Raw genomic sequence first — 26,219 nt, forward strand, 5'->3', positions numbered from 1 at the left:
TGAAAAATCTGATTTCTGAGCAGCTCACAGTTGCATTTTTGTATTTCAGTAATTTGCCATGCATTTTCCTAGTATAACTTTTGGGTTGGTGTATTGTGAGAAACTAATTTTCACAGTTTTCCTTCCTCCTCCTCCAGTGCCCAATGTGGGAAGGATACGGGTTTCAGAGAGCATTCAGTCTGGGAGCCTGGCAGCTTAGTGGAAGTTGTGCAGTCCTCATGTGCTTAACTCTGCTGACCCATTTTTCCATACTGTTGGTAATCGGTGGTAGTGTGCTTGGACGATATGCTCAATACCGGCAAGACAAAAGGAGATGCAGGAGTGCTGTATGTGTTTGTAGCTGGCTGCTGCAGCTGCTCCTGGCTGTGTCCAGTTTCCAAAAGTCTGTGATAGATTTCTTCACTGAGATTCCTCTTGCAGACAAACTATAATTACTCAAGGCAGTTTATATGTGCTGTGCTGGCTTGCACAGTGTGGCGTTTTTGTTTTTTTTAAGGGATGCAACATCATGAACTGTCCTTTCCTAGCGTAAGCACAAGCAGTGTGAAGCATTCCTGCTAATTCTAGTCTTCAAAAGTAGGATGATTGATTTACTGTTTTATGTTCCTCTCTTCAGGTTTGCCTACAGAAATGCTCAGTTTCACAATGGATGTTTAAATTACACCTCTGGGAGGCTGTTTAGCACAAGTAATACTAGATTACAGTTATGTGATCTGTTCCCCTAGTTGTGGATCCTGCTCAAGGTAGTTGCCGTTCCCAGCTGCTTGCCACCAGACTTTGGCAGAGGTTAGCAGCTTCATCTGCCTATCTCACTGTCTTCTTGGCCGCACCCTACTGCTTGGTGCTTCCCATCAGATTAGTTTGACCTTAGAGTGCAGAGAAGGTATTAGAAAAGCAAAGACCAGTTAACCTACAACTTGAGGCATATCTTAGTGTATTTGAGCTATGTGCTCCTTTGTTTTCTGTTAAAACAAGGTATTTTGAATAAAATAAGCCTATTTCTTGCTTTTTTTTTCTTTTGAGCTAGCAAGTTACTATAGTAACCATTAAATTTAGATACAGAAATTAGCAATGCGTAGTTCACTTACCTGAAAATGTCCCTTAGGTTCTGGACCTTTCATAAACAAGGAGGTATTCCTTGGTCTTTTGCTGGCTAGAAAACAAAAAACAACACGTGTAGCCTACAGATAAATTCCTGTCCTGAGATACTCAGAAATGCTTAAGTGCAAAGTAGGAAAAGAACTCATTTAACTATCAAGCTGCATTAGCAATGAAAGAAAAAGGCTCTCACTACCAAGTGAAAGATAATAGACTGTGAGACTTACTCTAAGGAGAACAGTCAAGTATGTTTTCATACTATTATTTTCATATCTGACTTTATCTTCCCCATTTTTTTAAGTGCATTTGTTCCTCTGTTTATTGCTTTTTAATGTGTAAAGAAGTCATATATCCTCTTTCAGTTTTTTAATTGACCCTTATCTTTTTTCTCTGTGGTGATGTTAGGAATACCAATTTGACCTTTCCTGGTTTTGCTGCAAGGCTTGCTTTTTGTCTTAGGAGTGTACTGTAAACTTTGACCTGCAGCTTTTTTAATGGATTGAGCAATCATGTAGACCTTCATCAGCTAGGAAGAATCTGTTCATTAAGATATTTTTAAGTAAGACACAAGACTGAGATAAATATAAACTTTTCTGTTTCCAAATAAAAATGCTCTCAGCCTAAGCTTCTGTTTGTCTGATGTCAAAATCTTACTGCTTATCCAGTGATGAGTGTTTCATGACAGTTTTTCTTCAACTCTGCTATCCCCCCTCTTCTGACAGAAGATAAAATTACATAACGCCTATCCACCTCTGACCTCCGTGTGTGATAAGGAAATGCCGTGTAAAACAGATGAAAGAACATGTGCAAGGCCTCCAGAAAGCAGGTTGTAGCATGACAACTGTCAGGAACAGAAAACAAGCAAGATCTGGCAGAGGCAGAAAGAAGTGTCTTGTAGTGGTGATGGAGGAAAGGTTGTTTCTTCCTTGGTATGTATTCATGTCTTCATTTTGAGAAACGCTGTTCAAGGGACAAGTGTATCAGTTTCTAGTGTTTTAAATAAGCAAGATGTGCACTTTTTTTTTAAAAAAAGGTCTCAGCTTTATGATAGGAAAATCAATTTTCTGATGTACGTAAGTTGTGTGTAAGTGACAGAAAAAGCTTAAAGTGGATAGTTTGAACCTATATTGATGAAAATCTATTGCAGCCCAATAGTGCAGTGCTACTTATGCCTGAGCACCTTTGTTGAAGAGGAAGGCAGGACATTGTGCATGTAATGTTCAGTTTCATCCATTCTTTGAAAGATATTTCTATATGAATGTTAGTGCCTCTAATGAATCCTCAAATATCTGGGTTTTTTTTTCCTTTTTTGAGATGGATGTATCTGAAACATCAATTTGTTTTTATTTTACAGGTTATACATCCTTAGGTCAGAGGCTTGTCACACAAGGTAATGTGTTGGGAATAGATGCTAAAAGAAATTGGTAGCATCTCTTCTCTATCCTTCAAAGATTGATTTAGCCAGTAAGTATATTCTGCAATCTTAATTTAGTTAATCTAAATATTAATTTCTTTAATTGTGGGGAAAAACTTCATCTGTACAAATCAAGGGAAGGAAATCTTGTGATTGGTACAATCTCTGAAATTTAATTGGATTATGTTAGCATAATGATAGGATTTCATGGCTTTGTAGATCACCTGCTTTTGAATAAGCGTGGATGATGTTATTTTATCTTTCTGCTTTATAGCAGTACCAGAACCCAAACTTGTTTCTTACTTCAACATATGGTTGAAGAGTTTGGGTCTGAAGGGAGAGTTATTTAATGTTTTTAGAGGAATGATTTAGTATTTTTCATAACAAATGTTGCCAAAGAGTGAATATTATCTTCAATGCCATGTGTAGTGTTGCAACTGGACACATGGGTTGGTAGTTGGCTTGAATCTTTCTCTGTTCTATCCTCCTTTCCATTCAGATACTAAAAAAATCTAAATTAGTAAATACAAATGTTGAGTTTGTGAATGTCTGCTGTTATTTAAGATCTCTAGTTTCATTCCAAGCCTCATTACTAAATATTTGGTTTTAGTTGTGATAAACAAAGGGGTATTTCAAGCAACCAAAGGTGAAGCTGTGAAGTAATAGTTGATTATTTTTGCCACCTGACTGTAATAAAGGGAGTTGTTTACCTACTACCTAATTCTTAGTCTGTAGGAAGACAGAATTATGTGGTTAGACCAGTTGATACAGTTGGGGGAGAGGACACAAACCTTCAGGGCACAATTAATGCAAGTGACGGTTTTGTTGTGTGTCACTTACTCTTACATAGTTTAATTTTTGTCCAAAAGCCAAATAGTTTATTTTCATCTTTCAAAGGATTCGACTTTCCTCATAGCAAGCCACTGTGGATTGCTGGTGCGTGTGTCCTTCTGTTTCTGAGAATTCCTTGTTCTCTTGTGTTATACTTGGCGTAAGAATAGCAGAATTTCTCTGGAACTGACCTATGTAACCTTTTTTTTTTCTCTCTTTCTTTTTTTTTCTCCTTATACTTTGAATAGCAAAACATGCCTGACAGAAGAGAGATGGGGCACTGGTATTGATGAGGGACTGGTAATAGGAAGTGGCATATAGACCCATCCTCTGAAATGCTGCTTGGATACTGTCCATAGGGTTATTGATCAAAATGGTTGCAAGAATGAGCTGAGGTTTGCAGTCATGTCTGAAGCATTTAATGGTCTTTTTAAAAATGTCCTTGTAATAGGCAGTCCTTTTGGCAGTCTGAGAACTGTAAGGGAGAGAAGGCTCGGGGGGGCAGAATTAACACACCTTGCTTGGCCATCCGTTCTTGCTTTGGTTTGCAGCTGGAGAATGGTTCTTTCTCTCTTTTGCTGAGCTGTAAAGTAAAAAGCATGATAAAATAGTGTACCTTACCACTGTCACTGTACACTTTACAGTATCTGCAGTGCTGAGCAATTCACCTCAATTGTCACTTTTCCAAAAGAGGAAAAGTTGCTTTAGAAATGATAAATAATTGCTCTAAGTTGGACAATGCAAATATGATATTGAAGAAAATATGCTTAAACCAATTTAGTTGCAGATCTCTGCTTAAACCACAGGAAAATGTTTACTTCTGCCCAGAGAATTATATTTCCATCAAATGAAGCAAAGACCTATTTAAATCAGCAAACATTGTTTGAAATGCTTGTTTTTAACTATCTGTTCTTCTTTAGTGTCTTATCTATTTCAAACAACATGAAATCAGAAATCTCCATGCAGCTTAGTGCAACTCATTTTGCCAGTGATGCATCATATCACTTTGCAGTAATTTCCATGAAGATCTGAGAAGACCTACAGTTTTGTAGGAGATTCTTGATATCTTCTCTCCTCTTGGTCGTTGTTAATTATTAAAGTTCATGGATCTTTTCAAGATCCTAGCTCTGATGCATTCAAGATGTTAGAAATAGAGCTCCTGTTTTCATTTAACACTTCAGCAATCTCCGTCCTCTGTAACTGCTTGCATATAACTACATTCCTCAAAAATTTCCAAGTAGTTTAGTCTTTTGTCTCCTCAACTGGAAACTTCTGTTTATAAACTATACATATAACTAAACAGAGCCCAATAGGAAAACCTAATTATTTGCTGTGCCTCTGCAGACAGATCTAATGATGTGAAAAGATGCTACCAGTAGTTGAATGTTCTTTATCTTGAATTCATTAAATATTTGTTAAAATATGTTAGAACATTTGCATCATAACAGGAGATCATTTAAGCTGAGTTTGCGTAGGCAACTGCTTTCCTTACGAAATTCTTGTGACGCTGTGTGCCCTTGTTCCCTTTTCGGTAGGGGAATAGGCATCTAAGAACTTGACTCTCCTTGAATTTATATAAATTTACTTTCTCAAATGGCTGCGTAAGTTATCTTTGTTACCTCTTGCTGTAAAGTTTCAACTTACTCTGAATATCATAATCATTTGACACCAGCGAGTGGGGGGGAATGGGAGGGAGTGGCAGTTACTCCCTGTGGTTATGAAGGGTGAGGGTACTGAATCAGCCTGAAAGAGCTTTAGGGCTTTTGTAGTTCCAGAATCTCTAAAAGAGTAAAACTTCATGATAGTATTACATATGTATGTTTTGCTTAGATAATAGTTTGAGATCAGAAATGCTGCTTGGGACCGGTCTTCATTGTGGACAAACCAACAACTGGGTGCACTGAAGAAGCAGACAGACAATTTATTTTTTCTATCAGCCCCAGAAGGATTGCTGCAAATTAACTTTTGCATTACATATGAGTAATATCACAGATGTTGTTCCCTTGATTAAACTGACTTTGACATGCATTCTTCTACTGTTAAATATTTGTGTTAACAAGAAAGGCCACTCAGAATCAGAACTCCATTGTGGTAAATCTGTAAGAAAAAAGTAGTCCTTGCCCTTTTTTTGTTGGTAGGCATTTTTCTTTTTTTCTGAACAAAGAAAAGATGAACTGGATTCTTAAAACCTTTATTCTTGCCAACTGTTTTCTGTTGTTGTTTTAAGAACAACATGCATTCTCCAATAAATTAATCCAGGAAATGGATTTTATTTTTGGAAGACTGAAAATGCCATCTAGCATTAGCTAGTTATTCCCTAAGACAGTCCCCTACTAAAGCTAATGCATGCATCAGGAAGTTTACTGTCTATGTTTATATGTAGAAAACAAGATACTTTGACTTTTTTCAATACTAAGCTCTTACATAAAAATGAGGAGAGTATCAGATCAACAGACCTGCTGCTAACACTCTGTGTCAGCAGCATTAACTCCTGTAAAGTCACCTGTGAGAGCAGATGGAAGGGTAGGTACATCAGTTACCAAAAATCCAGCTGTGAGGGACAGAACAGATTCTTTCTAAGTTCTTATATTTTGTGACTAGACAGAAGAGCCCTCTGCTTTCTCGTTTCTTCTGGCAAGGATGTATTGAAAAAGCTCCCCCCCTTCCCCTTTCCCCTCCACCATTCATAAGTTGCTTTTCTTGGAGCTGTCAGTATAGGGTTTTTTTTTTCTTTTTTTTTTTTTCATTTTGAACTCTTCTTTTTCTCTGGAAGTTTTTTGCAGCTAATCTTTGTCTTTCTTAGTTGTCTGGGAAATCTCTCTGTTTTTTTTCTTCTTCTTATCCAAAACATTGATATGAAATATTCTATGACATGATTTTAAGTTTATGCTGGTAAAATCAGTTTCTTGTAACAGTGCTGGTTAGTGGGGAAACCAGCAACAATTGAAATGGGTTTTAAAATGACACTCCTTTGTCATACAGGTGTCTGTTGGATTTTTATTTTTAAACAAAACTGGGATCTGTTTCTTGTTGGTAGAACTTAGTTTTAGTTGAAACCATAATACAAAGTTTTAAAGCACAAGCATTCATGCTAATTAAAGGAGAAGCTACAGGTTTCTTTTGAAGGAGTATTTAAAGTCCAGATAAAATTTGCAGAGTGTTTTTATTATATTGGCTAAGATAGGAGTGCAATCAGTGTGAATCACTTTGTGCATGGATGTGTTCTGACATTCATTAAATGCTTTTCCTTTCACATTAGGGATATATATTCACATATGTGGGTGGAAAGAAAAAAAAATCCAGATGAGTGTGCTAGTGAGCAAAACTGTTAATTTTCTCTCTGATTAGGCAAACGGCACTCATTGGCTTGTTGATGTGTGGGTGTTTGTTTGAATAAAATATTAATATTCTACTGAATGCTATAAAAAGATCACCTGTCTGCCTAAAAGTGCTCCTGGAAAAAAAAATTGGTTTGGATTACAGTAGTAAATATAAAGGAATACCATTCACAAATAGGATGTTCTTATTTACTTATTTATTTTTAACCAAAATACTGCAGCTAAATCACTACACTGCATCTATATAGATTTTGGCAGATGAAATTTGTAATAAAAGCTATTTTCTTGTGGAGGTCTTCGGTTAATTTCTAGGACTTATTCTGATGTATTTCATGAAACAAAATCTCTCTTTTGATGAAAATAGTAATCCCATAGTTCATTTTACTGAATTCTTTCTTTCATGTTACAAGTTTCAGTTTTTACTTAATCATATCTTTTGTCTTTGAGCGAAGTTTTGCTGTAGCAAAGGGCCCACTTCTGCTTATGTTCAGAAAGGTATTTTGAATATGAAACTTCCTTGAAAAAAGTTCTAGAGCTTGAGATTCTGAATATATATATATATATATATATATATATATATATATATATTTTTTTTTTACTTGGGGAGAATTAATTTTAGTAGTTGTGTGCTTTTTTTTTAAGCTTAAATCACTTAATTTCTGCCATTGATGTGCAAATACAAAAAAAGCCACTCTCAGTGATCCATCCTATAATACGTCCCACTTACAGTTCTTTTACAAATAAAAAAGTTTTAAAATCTGCTAAAAATACTAGTTTATGACAAATCGTCGAAACTCTTTACATTGAAGCTTGTACGAGACCATAACTAAAGTTGTACAGATCCCTGGCAGGATATGCACACGCATTGTATAATAGCTTTCCTGGTTTACTCAGATTATTACTGAATTGCTGGCTATGATGATGGATTGTGTGAAGGGAAAACTTTTAAAATGTGGTTCCAATCTAACTATTGTACTTAAAAATAAACTTTATGGGTTCGTTAAATTGAAATCTAGATAATAGTTGTTCTTTTCACTGAACTGAGCCTGTGGTGCTAGAACAGAGCAAATACACTGGGGGATCTGTGATATCTGTTTGACATGTAACCACAGAAGTCTCCAATGCTGCCTCAAAATTAATGGCTTGTCATGAATTTATACCTGTATGACATTCCTCAAATGCTTTCATGAGATGCAAAAGAACAGAGTGTGCTGGGACTTTCTGTGAGGATGGCTATTGCTTGCAACTGTTAGGAGTGTTGCTGCTCTCATGCAAAGGCAGTTAGAGGCAGTTGGCTCTTCAGTGTGATGTGAAAGTGTTAGCTGAAGTAGCCTGCATACTGCTTGTGGTATGCCTCTGAGTCTGGGCAGTCTTGCTCTATGCCAGACTGAATTGATACTGCATTTTTTTCCCTTTTATCTACAAAGGACACAGTTCTGTTTCCCAGAAGTTTCTACCTCCAACTCTTATATCAGCAGTAAAGATTCTTCGGTGCAAATGTCATTGCTTGGAAAAAATACCATTCCCTTCACTATGTCACTTCAATTAAGTGTCATTTGAATTACAGTCTGAAGGGGTGGTTCATGTGCTCTCAGCAATTATACTGATGTGGGAGCTGTAAAGATTCTGCTTTGGTCTCCCTACTGTTCTAGACTGATTATCAGGGCCAGAAGCAGGGAAGTCCTTGTGCCTTCTTCCTTTCAGCAAGAAGAATGCAACTCTGATGTGGGTGGAGGGGAAAGTGGGTGGTTCTCCTCAGCTGCTTAGGAAATATCACTTTCATGTAATGGCTTTTCACACTCTTCCTATGCATGCAGAATACAGTTTGGGTGCGGGCATAATATCCTTATAGTATGAGAATCTAGGAATTCAGTGGCTGAGATGGCTATTGTACATTTTTGTGTTTGAGTAAATTGAAGCCAAACATGAAAAAGAGTTCCTGCAATGTGCTGTTTTCATGAATCACTCCAAAAATCAGTGCTAGCACTCCTAAAATCAGTGTTCCTCAATAGAATCTGAAACCTCTCTCTCTAGGATTGTGAAGCATTTAAGATTTCAAGGCTAAAACTTTTGGTAGAGATTGCAGTTGGCTTTTGGAGCCCCAGAGTACTGTACCCTTGAGGTCTTGTTGCACATTTCCCTCTCCATCTCCTTATCCAGTGAACTCTGTCTTCCTTCTTTGTCCCTTCTTTTAATTTTTCTATTTTTATCATTGACTTGTGCTTGGTTTTCCATTCTTCCAGTGGTGAGAACTATTCTCTCCCTGCCTGTTTCTGCCAGGGGTGTCTGAAATCTCTTCATGCTGTGCAGCCCAGTCTTATCAGGTCCATGCTGCTTCCTGCCCGCCCCCCCCATCCTCTGCTGTCAAGCAGAGACTCCTTCCAGCAAATAAAGGTTATGCTGCTCCAGCATAGTTTGGAGGAGATGGGACTGTGTGGTTTTGGGGACAGAAGAGGTGGAGGATTCTTCTCTGGTGTTACCAGCTCCCTGGTGAGCTGCTGCAGCACAGGTCCTTTGAGGCTTTGGACCTTGGCAGGGAGGGGTGCAGTGCTCCAAGAGGAGCGTGACACGGGCAGGTAAGAGATTGGGTACACTGGCTCAAGAACGGAGTGTGAGGAGACAACAACTGCATTTAACCACAAAGTGATTAGCTATTTCAGCACTATCAGTATCTACTGCCTAAATACCGCTCTGTGTGTATGATCAGGAGATGCTGCTTGCTTGGTCTGCTGAGGGAAAACATTGCGGAAAAAGGAAAGTGTGGCACTTCTTTGTGCAAAGTCTAAGGCTTGCTAGCCTAACATCTAAAGCAGAACACTGGTCCTTGGCATGCTGGGTGTGCTAGAAACTGAAGTTGGCAGATACATGGAGAAAGAGATAAATGATGCTCTTAACAACAACGTTATGAAGAAAGCAGAACAGCTCTCTGGACTGACTGACTGGTCTCAAGCTGACTTCTCAGTGAAAAGCCTTTCTCTAGATGTACAAATCAGGTGACTTGCTAACTTATCTACGGGCTGGTGGGCCCTGCACTACTCATCTGCTTGCAGAAGGAGCTGCATCTGGTAGCAGAGATTCCCATGAGCGAGGTTACATGGAGTTGAGCGTCTTCTGGAATAAAGGGCATACAGTGATACTTGGCAGTGTATTGATGAGCATTGTAGTTCTCTGTGACCTCCAGTTTCACATATTGATCAGTTGTCCTCCAGTGTGGTTTTTATCCTGGAAAGCTTTTGCCACCATTAAACTGACACTGTTTTAACGTTCTAAATTTGGGATTGAGGTTTTCTTTGTGTGGTCCTTAATAGGAAAATGCAATTTCTAGAAAACTGAGGAGAGGTCCTTTTGGCCTGTCAGGAGTTGAGGAAACTTCTAAATGTTGAGTCCTACATTCAAACTTTATTACTCTGTTTTTTCATATCTTGCCATATTTCCATATTTTGTGGATTATCAGCATCACTTGAGGATGAACAATGTTATGTAATTCTTGAAACAAAAATAACTGTATCTTGTGACAGGAAATGTAGGCTTTGAGGAGACTCTTGATGTTTGGAAAACTGCTCTTGGGAATAATTTGGGTATGCCAGGCAGGTCATGAGTATCTTGAAGTGGCTTAGTTTTTACAGAAAGTCTTGGTTCAGTGCAGAAACAAAAATTACCTTACTGGATCATTAGGTGTGGGCTGCTGGGCCTAAAGGATTTCTCATTTTTGGCCTTTCATCTTTTAAAAACAATAGCTTCTTTACACTATGACAATAAATAAAAAAAAAAATGCTGAATGTGTTCTGAGTCAGCGCTCAAGTCTGTAAGTTCTTAACTTTCCTAGTTCTTTGTCCAGGCAAACAGCAAACTAAAGATGGTTGATGTTGTCCATAATTGTAATTCAAAATCTAATTGTAACACTTTAACATCATTTTAGATTCTGCTAATACAATTAATGTAAAGTGTAATTAGTCTTTAACAGCATTAGTTTGAAAACTTTGTGTACTCTCCAGAATGAAATATTTCTGTCTAACTGTTACTATTTTTTATACTAATATAATGGCAACAAGCCACAGTGGATCAGGTGAAAATACTGCAGCTGATGCAGAAATACAGAGGACTCATTCTGACCTGTCTGGTTCATAATGGTGGCTGGCATTGTTTACTGAAAAAAAAAACCTGCTTCTAAATTGGGTTTTCCTTAAATGTTTCATGCAGTTTTGTAAAATGTTTTAGTTGTATGCATTTATTACAGGTAGTCTGCGATATGGAACTCTGGGATTATCTAGCTTCTTACCATAGTGCATTTGTGATGTGTAGTGATTTCCTTAGCTTAGTAGAAAGGTTCCCTTCCTCATGTATATTTAGCTCTTTGGGTGGAAATTGGAAATCTGGGATTTTCTTGTGTAAACTGTTAGGGTCAACAAATTCAGAAAAGCAAAATATGCTCCATAGATCATGCCAAAGAGCAATTTAAAATAGTGCCTTCCTTTGGCAGTTTATCTACATTATAACATAACACAAATAATAATAAAGAGTACAGTCATTTATTGTTACCTGTTTGGTCAGCATTGGCATGCTTGATCAGCTCTCTGTTTACGGACGGTTTCAAAATTTATTTTATACAGTTTAACTTCCCAGAATTTTTGGTTGGAAGAGTCTCCTTGTTGCTGCTCTTTTAATGCAAGTTAGTAGGAGTTAGACTCTGACAAAAGAAGCTGATTAAGGACAGTGTGTCAGTATCAATGGCAGGTGTGTTTGAGATACTAAAACTTCTCAGTAGTGTGGAAGTTCAGGGAATGAAAATAGACTAGTTACTGTGGCATGTCTTACTTTAAAATCAGTCCCTGGCGTGAAGGGTATAGAGGCCTCAGTTACGTTGATAAAGAACCTGTTGTAAATGGAGAATTATGAGCACTGGCTCCCCTGACTTACCTGGCTTATATCTACACCCACAAAGAGCCCCAGAGCTAGATGTTGGTTATACATCTGTTGATTTACTGGGAACTTACTACTTGCTTGCTCTCTCCCTTTTTCAAACTACTTAGCTTTTATTTCTGCTGAGGTTATTTGTTTGTTTTTCAGATGAGACCCTTTTTGCTCTTCCCGCTACATCTGCGCCTCTGATGCACTCCTCTGCAGGCAAGTTCTTTCTGCTCGCCTTTGTCTGAATACCTCCTGCATTTCTGATCTGATCTCATTAACTCTTTCCAATTAGTCTGCATTTACTAAAAGTCAACATGGGTCCAAGAATAGCCTCTATTTTTTCAGTTTTAAATTTTCAGTTGATCTGTTCAAGATTTTAATATGCTTTGATTTCATAGTAAACAGTACTTTATGAACAAGCCAGAGCCACCTGTGAATTCTTGGACCCTTGATGTAAGAGAAGAGTTGATACTATTAACAGGTTAACATGTTAAAGCATAGGTGCTTTTACTGATTTAGCAGAAAGATTAAATCCATAGTAACTTTCTGCAGTACTTTATATAAGTAAAATTTGTGCTTGTAGTATTTATTCAGTGGTTTTTCTTTAGCTACATTGTCCACCCAATTCCCATTACAATAAAGTGGCAAATGCTGAGACTCTCGCTTTATTGGCATGCACATTTATACATGTATTTATGCACAGGCACATGCACATACATGCTCTGACTCCTATCCCCCCCTCCACCCCTTTTGTTAATATTGCCTGCTCTACTTGGGTGCTCTGTACTTGTCTGGCATCTTCAGCTTTACTGTGATCTTTGCACTGCATAAAGTTGCTGCTTGTCTAGCCTCCTTCATACTTTTTTACTAGAAGAGGTGAAATAGAATAGCATTTTTTTAACCCATACTTTCTTTTAATGACTAGTGGTGTTTATGATAGTACTTGGAAGGATTTCTTAACAACTAACAATATATGAACCTGTCATGAAAGTTTGCATTGCACTTGCATTCTCTAACTTTCCTTTCTGTCCACGGTCACAGAAAAAATTCTGGACTTGCAGGAGCAGCCAGGTAGCACTAAGTCACTTGGTCAAGAGGATTTTACTGCAGTCCCGCTTGTCACTGCTGCTACTCTTCCTTCCCTCTCTTCTTTCTCAGCTGATCCCTTTAAAGAACACACAGCCTTTGATGCACTCTCAGATGGATTACCTGCAAGAGGCATTTACAAAGAAAATGCAAGTGAGGTTTATAAAGAAACTACAGAAAATGCAAGAAATCCGTTTCTCACAGACAGAAAAGAAAAAGACATTTCAGAGGTGAAATACTCAGAAATGGAATCTCCGTTCGCTAAAGCGGAAGCAGCCATTTTATCTCAAGCTAAGGAAGAAATACAGCTAGAGGGCCCTAAAGAATTACCTAATCTAGAGAAAATGCCTGCACAGCAACTGGATATGTCTCCAGAAACTCCTGAAGATTTGTTCGAGAAAAATGAGGAAGATGCCTGTTATAACAAAGAGAAATACGGAGTTGGTGATGATGGTGAAAAAGGGGCACTGAAAGAAGACACTCTTAGAAGGGAAGAATATGTAGACTTCAAACCGTTTGAGCCGATATGGGAAGTAAAAGGTGCTAGTCATGGACTTAGCAGCTTGAAAGAGGATGTCGAAAGTAAGATGGATGGCAAATTAGAAAGCAGTTTAGATGAGAAATATGGTGTAGATAAGATATCTGTACAGAAGGATTATGAAAAAGAGAGTGAAGGCAGCGCTGAAGATCTCTCTTTCCCAAGTACCCCAGAAGCTATAAAAGATTCTTTGCAGGCTTACATCACTTGTAATAAATCTGAATCCCCTGTAACTCCTGATGGTAACAAAATCAAATCTCTTTCTCCACTAGAGGAAGGCACTTCAGAGAATAAAACTGACGATGAGAAAAAAATTGCAGAAATGAAAGCTCAGATCAGCACAGAACAAGGTGATTTTAGCACTCAAGCAGTTGGCAAGCAGGAAGGACAGGAAGCTGACTATGCTAAAACAGATAGTTTATCAACAGTGCCATCTGACACTGCAGCAAATATGCCTGAAGGTCTTACTCCTGATCTAGTGCAAGAAGCATATGAAAGTGAAATGCATGATGCAGCATGTACAAAACTTGCTTATGAAACAAAGATTGATTTAGTTCAAACCTCTGAGTCAGTGCAAGAGACTCCGAAGCCCGTGACACAACTCTGTCCCTCATTTGAAGGGTCTGAAGCTGCCCCATCACCCATATTGCCTGATATTGTTATGGAAGCCCCATTAAAGACTGGGACTGCTGGTGTAGAAGCATCTGCTGTGCAGCTTGAAGCTTCCCCATTAGAAACATTTATTCCTACTGCTAATTATGAGAATGTAAAACAGGAGACCAGTAAACCTCCCCTATACCAAGAGGCAGTGAATGTACCATTGATGCAGACACAAGAAGCTAAGGAGGAAGTAACATTTAAAAAAACTGATCATGAGAGTAGTGCTAGTCCTCAAGATATAGAGACTCCTTATATATCTATTGCATGTGACTTAATTAAAGAAACAAAGGTCTCTGGTGAATCTGCTTCTCCATCCTTTACAGATTATTCAAAGACATTGATAACAGAATGTGTTTCTCAGGATGTGCCTGAACACAAAGAATTTGTTGAAAAGCTGTCTCCCCAGTCTGGGAAGTCTGACTTGTTTAATAGCCAGGTGATACCTGAGTTTCCTCAGAAAGAAAGTGAAGATCCGTCTCTTGTCTTAAAAAATAAATCAGCTGAGGCTATTATAACTGATGATGAACGTGAGGAAGAACTGATGGATTCGGTAGCTGCCACTGGCAAGCCTTATCTTGAGTCTTTCCAACCCGAACTGGACTCTTCCAGAATTACTACTGCTTTACCGTCTGAGCCAACGCCTACAAAAATAGCCAAGGCAGAGACGATTCCTCTTCAAATGGAAGAGCTGAATACGGTGGCCTATTCAGCTGATACATCTGTTGTTAAGGAACCAAAAACGGGAGACAAGAAGAGTCTCTCACCCATGGAGTCTTCCCCAGTCCCAGTGACAGAAGACTTTGTGATGTTAGCTGATCCTAAAACTGTTCCTGAGTTTGTGGCAGAAACCCCTGACAGAGAAATAATGTACAAAGATGAAAGTGAAGAGATCAGTAATGTGATTGAAGATGAGAAGAAGCAGATGCCTTGCCCAGAGCTACCTTGTGATCTGTCTATAAAGAATGTAGAAGTAAAATCTGAAGAAGATACTAATTTCCTGAAGAAGTCCTTGGAGGCTGTGGACAAAGTGCCTGAAGTATCCATGGTGCCCTTACTGGCCACAGATGTCTCATCTTCACCTGCTGAAAAAGAGATAGTCAGTGTAGTAAAACCAGAAGCTTTTGAGAAGGAAGCTGAGAGAGGAGCTGCTTCTATTAAGGAAAAGGAAAAATCTACTGCTTTATTTTCAGCAAAGCTGAATAAATCTTCAGGTAATCTGTGTATGCTGTCTTGCACTTCACTAATCAGCATAATTCTTTAGCTAATCTTAAGCATGCCATGACTTGTCTGTCTTTCCCCCCCCCCCCCCCCCAAAGACTTCACTATGTAAACCAAGGGTAACAAAATGTTAGTGTCTGCACTTTTAACTTTTTCATATTTTGATTGCTTTAGTACTTTTTTTTTTTTTTTTTAAACTGTTTATCAGGGATGGACTGGCTGTCTTCAGTGTTCTCCTGCTGGTGATCTGTTGATACAGAAACAAGTTGTTACAAGCTCTTCTGTGATAGCTCTCCAAACTTGCTCTTACTACATAGTAGTAAGCCAAAGCCAGTTTCTCAGTCTGCTGTGTGTCTAGACGTATCTTTCTTTTTGTACAGAGTTCTATTAGACTTCAGACTTTGAAACTCGGAAAAATACTCTTGCTGCTGCTGTATGTACAACCTGTGTCTGGAATCTGGAAAAGAACCTGCACATCTCCACTCACATGACTGGCAGCTTGCACTGTTATCAAAGCTTAGAATAAACAATACCCATGAGGGAGCCTAGTATTCAGATTACTAGACAAGTGACCATTAAGAAGTTCAGTATCCTGTAAACATTAAAATGGGTTTGTATACAACACAGATACTAGCCTTCCCTTTTTTTTTTTTATTTTTATTTTTTTTTTTTTGAGGTAGGACTTCACTTCAGTGTAGCAAACTTTTCTTCTAGTAATGTGGTAGTAGAAAGTAGCAGAAAGGTAAAGGATGAGACTGGTGTCACATTTTTTTCCTCTTGTATCCTGTTCTCTAGAGTAAATGCTTCATGGAGTTCCAGCTCTTTGTAGAACAGAGAAATACTTTGCTTTCTGATACCACGGTACTCTGCTGCTTTTCAAGAGAGTCTTGTGACTTCTGCAGTAGCTGGCTTTGGGAATGCTTCTGGCACAATTAGTCTGTTTCAAACGGAAAACTAAATGTTAGTTTGACTCAGCAATATAGTTTATGCAGTAGCTGCAGTCTGCAGTTCATGAAGTACTGCATGCATGACGTATGTTACCTGTATGAAATGCCTTTTGAAAGGGAGTAACAGGTATATGGAGAAGGGAAGGTCAGGTTGTCAGTAAGACTGAAATAGAATTTGGAAAAAAAGATGGAAGACAGTTTTTATGTTTAGCTTTGTATGATTGTTGCATTTTCTGGTTCCACCTGCTCTATACATGCATATAGAGAGAAAGGAGAGAGAGTTTCCCTTTTCCCTTCTGATGAGAATTCAGTGATACTTGTGTTGTTAAAACTCACTTTGTGCAAGACGTCACTCCTTGCACTGTGTGACTTCTCTAATATATAGTACTGTTTGAGAACAGCTGCTGTGTATCTCAGGCTTCATCCCACAAGGGATAACTGTTCAGAGACAGGGTTACTTTTAAAAAAGCCTGAACATTATACTTAACATAGTAGCTCTCTTGTTCTTTTAACAGAAAGTGTTTGCAGGGCTGTCTTGAATTGTTGCGTGGGCATGACAGACTGATGGCAGTGGCAAATCATTTCCTTGGGAAGAGATTCTTGCTGCTCTGCCTATAGAAAACTCTGTGGGGAAGCAGCAGGAGGGGAAAGAGCGGAAGGCTGTTTGTGGTCTCCCATCTAGTGGCCCTTTCTTGAGACTGGGCACGTATCTGTCCAGCGTTGGGGCCGGAAATGCGCCAGGCCTCGGGTCAGGCCTGGGGTGTGGGGAGCTGGGGGACTAGAGTAGGCTGCAGCAGCCAGTTGGCAACAGACAATGGTGATGTCCCTCAGGGAGCTGCACTGCTGTGGTGCTTTTGAATTTGTCTGCAGAGTTCTTGGGTCCTGTCTGTGGTCTCTTTCTCAATGTTGTGTTCACTCTTTAAAGCAGTTGTAACTTGACCTTTTCACATGCTGCATTATTTGGGAAGAAAATATTTTTTTGCCTTACTCTGGAGGAATGTTTTCTTAAAGCCAAATTAATGAGAATACTAGTTCAAAAACATGTGCTGTCCATTCTTTTGATTTCCCCCCCCAATCTGTGTTGTGCACTTCTATTTTTTACTAACTCTTGCTGTATTTTAGAATACAGAACTGGACTTTCCTTACCTGCCTGAAGATTCTGGTGAATAACCATCAGCTAAATCACTTGTCAGCTTTTAATACCAAACTACCTAAACACAGCTTCAAAGTCTGGTGGATGGAATAGCGCAACAAACCACTAATTTGTACGCTGGTCTTACACATTCTCAGAAAGGAAGGATAATTCTTCACAAAGCCAAGAAGTGGATCCATGCATGTGTTTGGCCTACTGAGTCTTAGTATTACTGTGCTATTTTTCTGTCTTCCCATCAATGTAACTGAAGCAGATGGAGCTGTGCCTTCAGCCTTTCTGAAAGTTAGTTGGCTTATGACTGGTACATATTAAAACATCTAGCTGAACTGTCTTACTGGTACACTTGAATTCATGTTCTTGATTATTTACTTACCAATGCTTTTTGTTGAAAGCTAACCTAAGTGCCAGCATATCTGTGTATACCTACAAAATAATACTTCTGACAGTGCCAGTGGACTGCAGCAAGCTAACTGGAGCTCTTAAAACTGCAGAATTTTTGTAAAACTTCCACCACTGATAAAGCAGGCTTAAAGCTTTGAACGGCCTCACAGGTGGAACTGGGTTTGTGTAATGCTGCCTGGCACACCCTTGGGTAGCCGGCTGTATTTTTAGTATGGTGTCCTAACATAGGGACCTTGTATTTCATGACGGAAGAAATTAAAAAAAAAAAAAAAATATATATATATAGTATATTACCAATCCAGAACTGTAGCCTTAGTTAACTATAAAGAAACCCCTCTGCTTGTATTAAAAAAAAAAATCCACTAACCGAAACTCTGTGTATAAAAACTTAAAACAGCAAGGATCACTGCTAGAGTAAACCCTAACTGATACATATTTTTTTTAATTTCTGAATGCATGCTATGTTTAGCTTGCAAAACAGGTGACCTTGCCACTGCACTCTCATGCTGACCAGACTTTGTGTATTCTGAGCTTCATAAAATACAGTGTATCCAGGTTCATTTCGGGTGGATATTTGCTTATTGTTGAGATGCTGCCCAAGAGCAGCAAGGGCAGGTGCAGGTCCCTTGAGGGCTTTTCCTGGCGAGGCTGTGTAAGTGAAGCTACCGTGCTGCCGCCCTGACTCCAAGTAGTGCTTTAAGATGTATTCCTAAAAGAGGGCTTTGGTGCCATCTAGTGGTTGTACCACTGGAAGTGTACTATGAACTATGAGAACTTAAGTACAAGATTTCTTTCAAAGGATCGCATCCAAGGTTTTAAAAAATTCCTAACTGCTGAAGTTCACTTTAATATTCTTACAGAGTTGAAAACTAAATATATCTAATGCGTACCTTGGCACTTCTGTTGTACAGACTTTCTTCACTGATAATGCCTTATTTCTGGATACAGGTTGTTAATACTCTCAAATAGGCTACAAAACCATGCTTTCCTTCAAAAATTTTTTTTGTTTCAATGGTATCTGGAGCATGGAGGATTTTATGCTATCAAGTTATGAACAAAGTATATTTTAGAAATCCCCCAAATCTAAACCTTTGACCATGATAGAAACCTGTCTAGCAAAGTGTAACCACAGTGGCAGTTTAAGTACACTTACTTAATGTACTTCCTCAGTACATTTATGTTAAGCCTTACATTGTTTTAAAAATGGCTTTGAAATCTGGACTATTAGGGCAGTCAGTTTCACAGGAAACCCTTGGTTCATGGTGCTTTTGAAGACTGGGCTTCACATACATTTGTTGCTGAATGCACTGAAGTTTGCTCTTCAAATTAAATATTACAGGCTTATGTATCTCGTTTCCTACATGCTATAGGGCATTCTGTAATTCAGTTACAGAAGTACAGCTGAGGTAGTAATACTTACTTTTCTTGGCCCTTCTAGAGGGGACAAATCCAAAGGTCAAGTCCAAGTACAAAGGCACTGCGAGAGTGTGGCTTGAGTGGAAATAATAGTGAAGCTTTTCTTTTTACTTCCAAATCATGGGGGCACAAATAGTTCTTGTAATTCTGCAGCTGCAAGCCAGGTCATAACAAATATATGAGGCTTAAAAGAAGTTAGAAATGCTGTGTAACACTAGCACTGTCTGTTTGGTTCATTGCTCTTAATTTCAGTATTTGCAGTACAGTTAAATACAGAGGGCAATTCAGCAGGGAAGTGGGTTGTTTTTTTCACAGGGTGGGGGAAACCCCTGGAATTCCTCTGAAGTTTCCTTTAAGAGCAGATTATTTGAAAAGTATTGTTTAATTCAACATAAAAAATCTTGATTTAATTTCACCTATTTGTGTTCTTAGATAGTTTGGTTGTTCCAAAGGTCCTTTTTTATGCTACCAGGTAAATGATAAATGGAGACTTCTGTTCTGGGGTGGAGAATCTGATGAAAGAGTAGAAGGAAGCAGGAGAAAAAACCTTGAGTGAAACTTCCCTTGAGGAAAGAAATTCTTTAGGCTAGAGTCACTGCATTTCTTTAGAGCTCCTTAGGTCCTGCCTGTTGAGAGGCAAAGGCTAGTCTAGTTAAGACTGCTAACAGAGCCAGGCCTTTTGAAAGGCAGTTGCAGAGTGGTAGAATTACGGAGAAAATGGAGTGCTTACGGTAAGTAACCAGCTTTCCCAGAAGCACCAGTGGCCAGTACTGAATGAGCCTTCGGGTGAGAGCAGCATTAGGTAGTAATCTGAAATACTCTACTGTGCAAGAAGTCAGGAGTTCTTTGCAATGCAAAAATGCTGTTGTCAGTCCAGCTGTTCAGGGTGATTTGGTGACTACAGTGTAAGGAATTCCTAGCGTGTTGGCTGGGAAGTTTTGGGTTAAATGTTGGTGCAGAAACATGCGTGAAACAATAAAGCTTACACGGAAGTTTGTTGACACAGTGTCTGTGCTAAGCGAGTTTACATGTAGAACAGCATTACATGGGTGTGTCTTGCCTGAAAGAGGATATGAATGCAGAGGGATGCACTTCTCATTCTGGCTATCATTTGCATAGAGCAGTAGGAATGAATGCTGCGTGTGCAAAGAGTAAAGACAGTCTTAAGGATAGGGAGAAGCTCCTGCGCAGGGAGTTAATGGCTTATTTGAGAGCAGAGGATAGGGACTTGTAATACAGCCATTTTCAAGTGTCGTGTAGCCCTTTCACAAAAGTGTACGACTTGGGCGTGTGTTTGTCCATGCTCTGGCTACTGCTGATTTACTATGGCTGTACGTGTGGTTACAGCAAAATGTGTACTTAGGAATGTGTTTCATAAATATACTATTTTAAGTATGTAATGTAAACAATATCAAGAAGAAGTGGAGAGGCTTTGTGTATTTTTTAGGAATTTGTCAGTTAGTGGAAACAGCTTTCTAAAGCTTTTAATTAATGTAATGACAAATGAAAAAAGCTACTATGTATTACCATCGGTACTTGAAAGCAGTTGTGTGGACCAGCAACAGAACAGCCTTATGTGTAAAATGGATCATTTTGGTGGTTAGCTCTCATGTAATAGCAAAATATTTTAAATGGGATACTAAATGTAACCTTTGGGGAATTAATCCAATTGAGAATTTTGAGATGAGTTTGAGTGTGGGGAGGTGACTCATACCTGTACAAGGCAGCTTTTTACAGGTATTTTCTTCCCTTTTATTTTTTTCTTTTTTCCCCAGCTGAAGCTGTGAAATGGAAGGGCAGGGGTGGGGTGGGGGGGAGACACAAGGTTTGGTGGTTTCTCACTAATCTTGAGAACTTCAGCTCAAAGACCAAAGCAGATTTTTCAGATGTTTTGTACTTTTTTAATATAGTGCAAGAAAACTTGAACAATTGCACTATACTGTTTGAATATACTGTTGTATCCATTTCCCTCCTATAGTATGTTTTTTGATTTGTCCGTTGAAATAGTGAATGAAATGTACATCTTTATATCCATTAAAAATATTTTACCAAGTCGTGCTGTGAAAGGAGACCTTACATGTATGCAGCAGTTGAAGTGACAGATGGATGCTGGGCTTTCAGGTAACTTTGTGGTAATCTCTCTCCATTTAAGGCTGTCTGTTGTAATGAAAAGTAAAGCTGGCTATTTAGAAACTGAACTGTGGAATCTCCATCCCAGCCATTCTGCAGTATTTTTATGGAAATATGTGCATGTCTTTTTCTAGTTGTTTAGAACATGGTATATCAAATATTTAACAGGTTTTAGAGCAATGCTGGGGAATTTTTCAGCATTTTATTGTCAGCCCCAAATATTGAAGAGTGATTCTGCACTAGAAATCGTACATTTTTGCAGGGGATGGAAACAGAATGACAACACCTTTTTCTACAGCTCTTCTTTCAGGTTATGAGATTCCAGTTTAGGCTTGCTTTATGTCTGTACAATACGTATTTATATTATTAGTTGTTTTATTTAAATGGAAAGGGGAAAAATGCCCTCAGATCTGTAATTCTGGTAGCTGACAACATAGGATGCTAATTTAAAAGAGAACGGGGAGGTGTGTGGTTGTGGGAATTAGGTAGAGGATGAGGTAACTGTTCTCAAGCTCTGCTGCATTGAGATGAATAAATATGTCTGAGCAGTTCGTGAGGGCTAAGGATACTGGCACAGAGGCTCTTACTTTTATTACAGACATAGAAAGGCTCCTATTCTATTTTTGTTCAAGCTCCTTTTTTAAAGGAAGAGGTGTATTGCTGACAAGAAATGAGATACAAAGCTGTCTCTGTTAGTCATGCAGGCAGTCAGACATTTGCCTAACAAAAACAGAAGTGAGGGAAGAGCCTGTATTTTGCGGATTGTGCTTTAACCCTGGTTTGAAAAGCAATCTGTTTAAAGCTCTTCTGATGAACTGCTACTTTTAGCTTCACGCTGTTGTGAAAAGCAGCTTAAGGCTGGTCAGCTTTTGTTAGTCTGCACCGAGCTTTGCCGCAGTGGCGTTTCAAATGCACCTTGCAGGGAAAAGCTGCCTGCCTTTGTGCTGGTAATTTCTTTCCCTGCCTTGCGCCTTTTCGGTTCTGCATGCAGCCGGTAAGAAGCAAATGGCTGCGCTGAGGAGATTGCATTTGCGATTTCTTGCTGGAGCGTTAGCAGCCTGCTTACAGCCGGCACTGCGTCAGTGGCGCTCCACACCCCGGCGCGTCAGCTGACCGGCGCCTGCCGCACCAGTGCAGCGCAGCACTGCAGAGCGCCGCGGGGAAGCCCATGTTTCCCATCCCAGCCTGCAGCCTTCTCCTCCTGCAGCTGCCCCGTTGGTATGCATAATTGATACTCACAGCTGGAGGGTAGATCGGTTGTGGAGAGATGGACAGTCAGCCGAGCAGTTGGAAAGATAAGGGTATTTGTTCTTTCTTTCACCTTTTTTCCTCCTCCTTTTTTAAGCTAAAGATGCTGCGGTTTGTTTTTAGCAAATGGTACTTGTAATGTGTGTTTGAGTGTGGAATGTCGCTAAAGATGTAAGATCTGCTTGTGCTGTGTGGAAAACCTGGGAAAGCTGTAGGTTAAAATGGGTAAATCTGAGTAATGCAGAAGAATAAATTACTCAGATAAAACAGCTTGCATGGCAGTCTGCAGATCTTTTCCAGTCCTACAGAGCATATTAAAGAACAGAGTGTTTTGCTGCACAAATATTTCTGTAATCTGAATTTAGTTGATGTTCCACTGAAATGCCTAAATTATTAATAGTTTAAGAATATTAATCGTTAACTCCAAAGATAATTTTGTGTGTGCGTTTCATGTACTAATTTTATGAGAAGAAATTGGATGCAAATACAGCAGACTGGGTATTTTTTCCTTTCTAACCTTAAAAATGTTTTTTTTTTTTTGCCTAGAATTTTTCATAATTCTGTTGGATTGTAGATAAAACTCTGTCTAACTTTCAGAATTTACAGACATAATAAATTGTTTTAGGTAAATAAGTAGCTAGCCTTAAATTAGTGCAGCTCTGACCTTTGTCCCTGAAACGGCCAATGGGAGATCACCATTTTAAATCTCTATGGATCATTATTAGTGCTCGGTGTGTAAGAGTTTAAGCCTTACTTGAATACATAATCTTTGAACTTTATCAACAAGCCAAGCTTTAAAAAATTTTAATCATCTTGGGATACTTAAATAAATTCTTAAAGGGGTCCTGTCACACTTGGTACTCACACTTCTGAAGCTTTTCTCCTTTTTTTTTTTTAACTTGTTTCAAATTTATTTTTATATATATATATATATATATATATATATTTCCTTTTGGGCAAAATTGGTGGTTGTCTAGACTCCATAAATTCCTGTAAAATCCATAAAGAAGCTGTATATGTAGCAAAAAAGTGCTAGAGTGGAAAAAATCTTTGTTTGGAAGACAGATTCTAGAGTTCTAAGCTTTCATTAAAGAGCTATGTTAGGAAGTATTGGGAAAAATTCTCCAGTAGTGTTTACTAGAATGTTTTTAATGTGTGAATGTTTTCAATGTTCAGCACACTGTATGTCAGGGCCAATTCATGAGTTTAAAAAAACAAAAGGAGGGTGGAGATGGAAGATTTCTGTAAAAATCAAAAAGCAAATTACCTTTCGGTATTCAGGCCCCACTTTCAGGTTTTCTTTTGAAACCCCATGAGCAGGAATAGCGATGGTCTGTCCCTCACCGCAGCTGAAAGCAGACATTTTCTAGCCTGGAACTTGAGGCCCTGAGGGTAATGGAGTCTCTCTTGGACTAAAATTAATGAATTGCCTGTCATGGCCGTGCCCGTATTGCATAGGGGCAGTTACGGGAATACCCAGATCAGTGCAGCCTGTGTTATGGCCACATGGAGGGGAGCAGTGCTGCGTGGAGGTGCTAGTTTAGGACCCAAGGAGTACAGGTGTGGCAGTCAGCGCAGGGACGTGCTGCTGTGACTTTCTTGGGTTAGCACAAGCTTGGAGGCCAGTAACGGGGGTTCTGCAAACTTGGGTTCTTTGCAAAACGTAGACGTGACTAGCATGTAATGGAAATGGTATCAAATGAGCAAAGCTTTACCTGAACCCATCCTATGTGTACATTTAGTGCTGCTATAACTAGCAGTGGCTTAAATTCCTCTTCCCCCAGTCCCCTGTTCTCATATGGTGGCATTCTCTCAAGTGGATAAGCTATTTTAGTACCTGTTTCTCCCTTCTCCAAGGAAGTCCCCAACTGTCTTGAGGTTTAATTGTAATGTAACTTTGTAGAGCTAGGGCCTAGAAAAAAAATTGAAGCAAAGCAAGCAAAAAGTATTCTGAGGAAGCAGAACAGTATGGTTCCTCTCCTTTTGCAACTGTGCTTTGCCAGCCATGTTCTTGAAGCCTGTTCTAGTATGGTTTCTGATAGCATTTGTTTATAAAGAGATGAAAAAGCTCTGTGTCATGTTTTCTTCCTCTGTTGTATCAGGCTCTGGAGGCCTGGAAAATGATGGGTAAAGTTCAGGGACTGATTACACTACTCATCTTGCCCCAAAGTAAATATAGAAGCAAATATTACAACATAATTCTGTGCCTCTTTCCTTGCTCAAAAATGAACTTAAAATTTTTAGAGTTAAATCTAAAACTGGAGAAGAGCTGAAAGTATGGTTTGTAGTTACAGATTTTTCCATTTGAAGCAATACTTTCTAATTAAAATCATCCTGAGCTTAATTTTGGTCTGCCTGTTTTCTCTGCTACAGCCATGCTAGTTGAGAAAGCAATATTGCAGAAGTGGTAAAAGTCTCTGTGTGGTATCAGTCAGCTAGGTAAGCAGAATGAAATACATTTACCCTAGAGATGCCATGACCTACATTTATAGCATGTTCTAAAATGTTGAAGCAGTATGTAGTCAGGCACCCATGGAGTAATCAGCAACGGATGATGTAAAATTGATTCCTTCCCTCCCCCCCCCCCCCCCCCCCGTTATGTCTATGAATAATCAGATTTGACTTCTGGTTTTATGGCTGCATAATGGTAATGATAGCATGAATGCCACATCTTTACTCCAAGGCTATACAACACTGGGTGTTTGGTGGGTTTTTTTGGGGGGGAGGGGGTTGTTTGTGGGTTTTTTGTGTTTTTGTGTGTTTTTTGTTTTGTTTTGTTTTTTTTTGAATAATGTACTGAAAACAACTCAGAATTCTGTTTCAGGTTAGTAAAATGGTGGAAAAAGTTGCACAGGCTTTTGTAATCACTTTTTAAAAAACTTTATTGTAAGTAATCAGCTTTAGAATGGCTTCCTCAGTTCATGTATTTATGTGTGCACACATGTGTACATATATATGGATAAGTAGATATGAGACAAATACCACATTGTCTCACTGATAATAGATGGTATTTGCTTTCTGCTTTTTTGGGACAGCCTGCTAGTGCTGGACTTCATTTTCTTTCTAGCATGTAGTTTGTGCAATCTGCATCTTTTTTTATTAATTTTTTTATTTTTTTTATTACTGGGGATTTGGGGCAGATGTGCCAAGATAAAGCACGCGTTATCCAGACTTGTTTTCTGGCCTTCGGGGTGCAGTTAGACAAGCCTGCCAGTCCCACTGGGCCTGCCGCAGCTTTGCAGCACCCATCCGTAGGACAGGAAAGCCTCTGTTGCTTGAAGTCAGCTCCGTATACTTTGCACCATGCACAATGGTGATATAACCATGCTGTTTCACTAGCCTAGGACTGTTTTGTTGTTACTGACTTGCAGTCAAGGACTAAACCAGCTTCCAATGCACCTGATGAAGGCAAAGTGACTCAGGGATTTTATGGCCCAGTCTGTATCAGCTCCTCCTCATGTTTACTAGGTCAAGCCATACTTTAAAAAAAGTTGCGCTGTCACTATGATGTAGGAAGTCCTGAAAACATTAAAAGGAAGTCTGCTAATGCTGTGTGTGCTTGGAAGCCTTTGTTCGCTTGATGAGGCTTGTTTAAAGCCTTCTCTGCAGTATGACTGGAATCTCATTGAAATGAGGCTCCTTGGGGTATACAGACAAATCTTGGCAGGATGGTAAGATCAAGGATGTACTGTGATTTGTTTACCTGGATATAACACAGCTCGCTTGGACCGTGTGGTGCTTGGAAGGCGATTCCAAGCGAGCGTTTCTGCGGCTCCATTGCCAGCATTTCGGTTCTGCCTCGTTGCCTTCCTGTGACTAAACTCTAAGCGAA

General features: G+C 39.1%; 1 protein-coding gene across 2 annotated transcripts in view; it reads left to right on the forward strand.

The window, feature by feature from the left end:
* RTN4 (reticulon 4) overlaps positions 1-26,219 on the forward strand; it is a 48,532-nt gene that overhangs the window by 5,450 nt on the left and 16,863 nt on the right. The window contains exons 2-4 of one of the 2 annotated variants that reach the window (XM_026108055.2): positions 11,749-11,805; positions 12,631-15,084; positions 17,161-17,522. In XM_026108055.2, the coding sequence (XP_025963840.2) occupies positions 11,749-11,805; positions 12,631-15,084; positions 17,161-17,192 (2,543 nt within the window). In that variant the 3' untranslated portion in view covers positions 17,193-17,522. Of the gene's footprint in view, positions 1-11,748; positions 11,806-12,630; positions 15,085-17,160; positions 17,523-26,219 lie in introns of those variants that run through there. The other variant, XM_026108049.2, reaches the window with a different exon arrangement.

Source organism: Dromaius novaehollandiae, chromosome 3 (assembly GCF_036370855.1).
Source record: "Dromaius novaehollandiae isolate bDroNov1 chromosome 3, bDroNov1.hap1, whole genome shotgun sequence".
NCBI lineage: Eukaryota > Metazoa > Chordata > Aves > Casuariiformes > Dromaiidae > Dromaius > Dromaius novaehollandiae.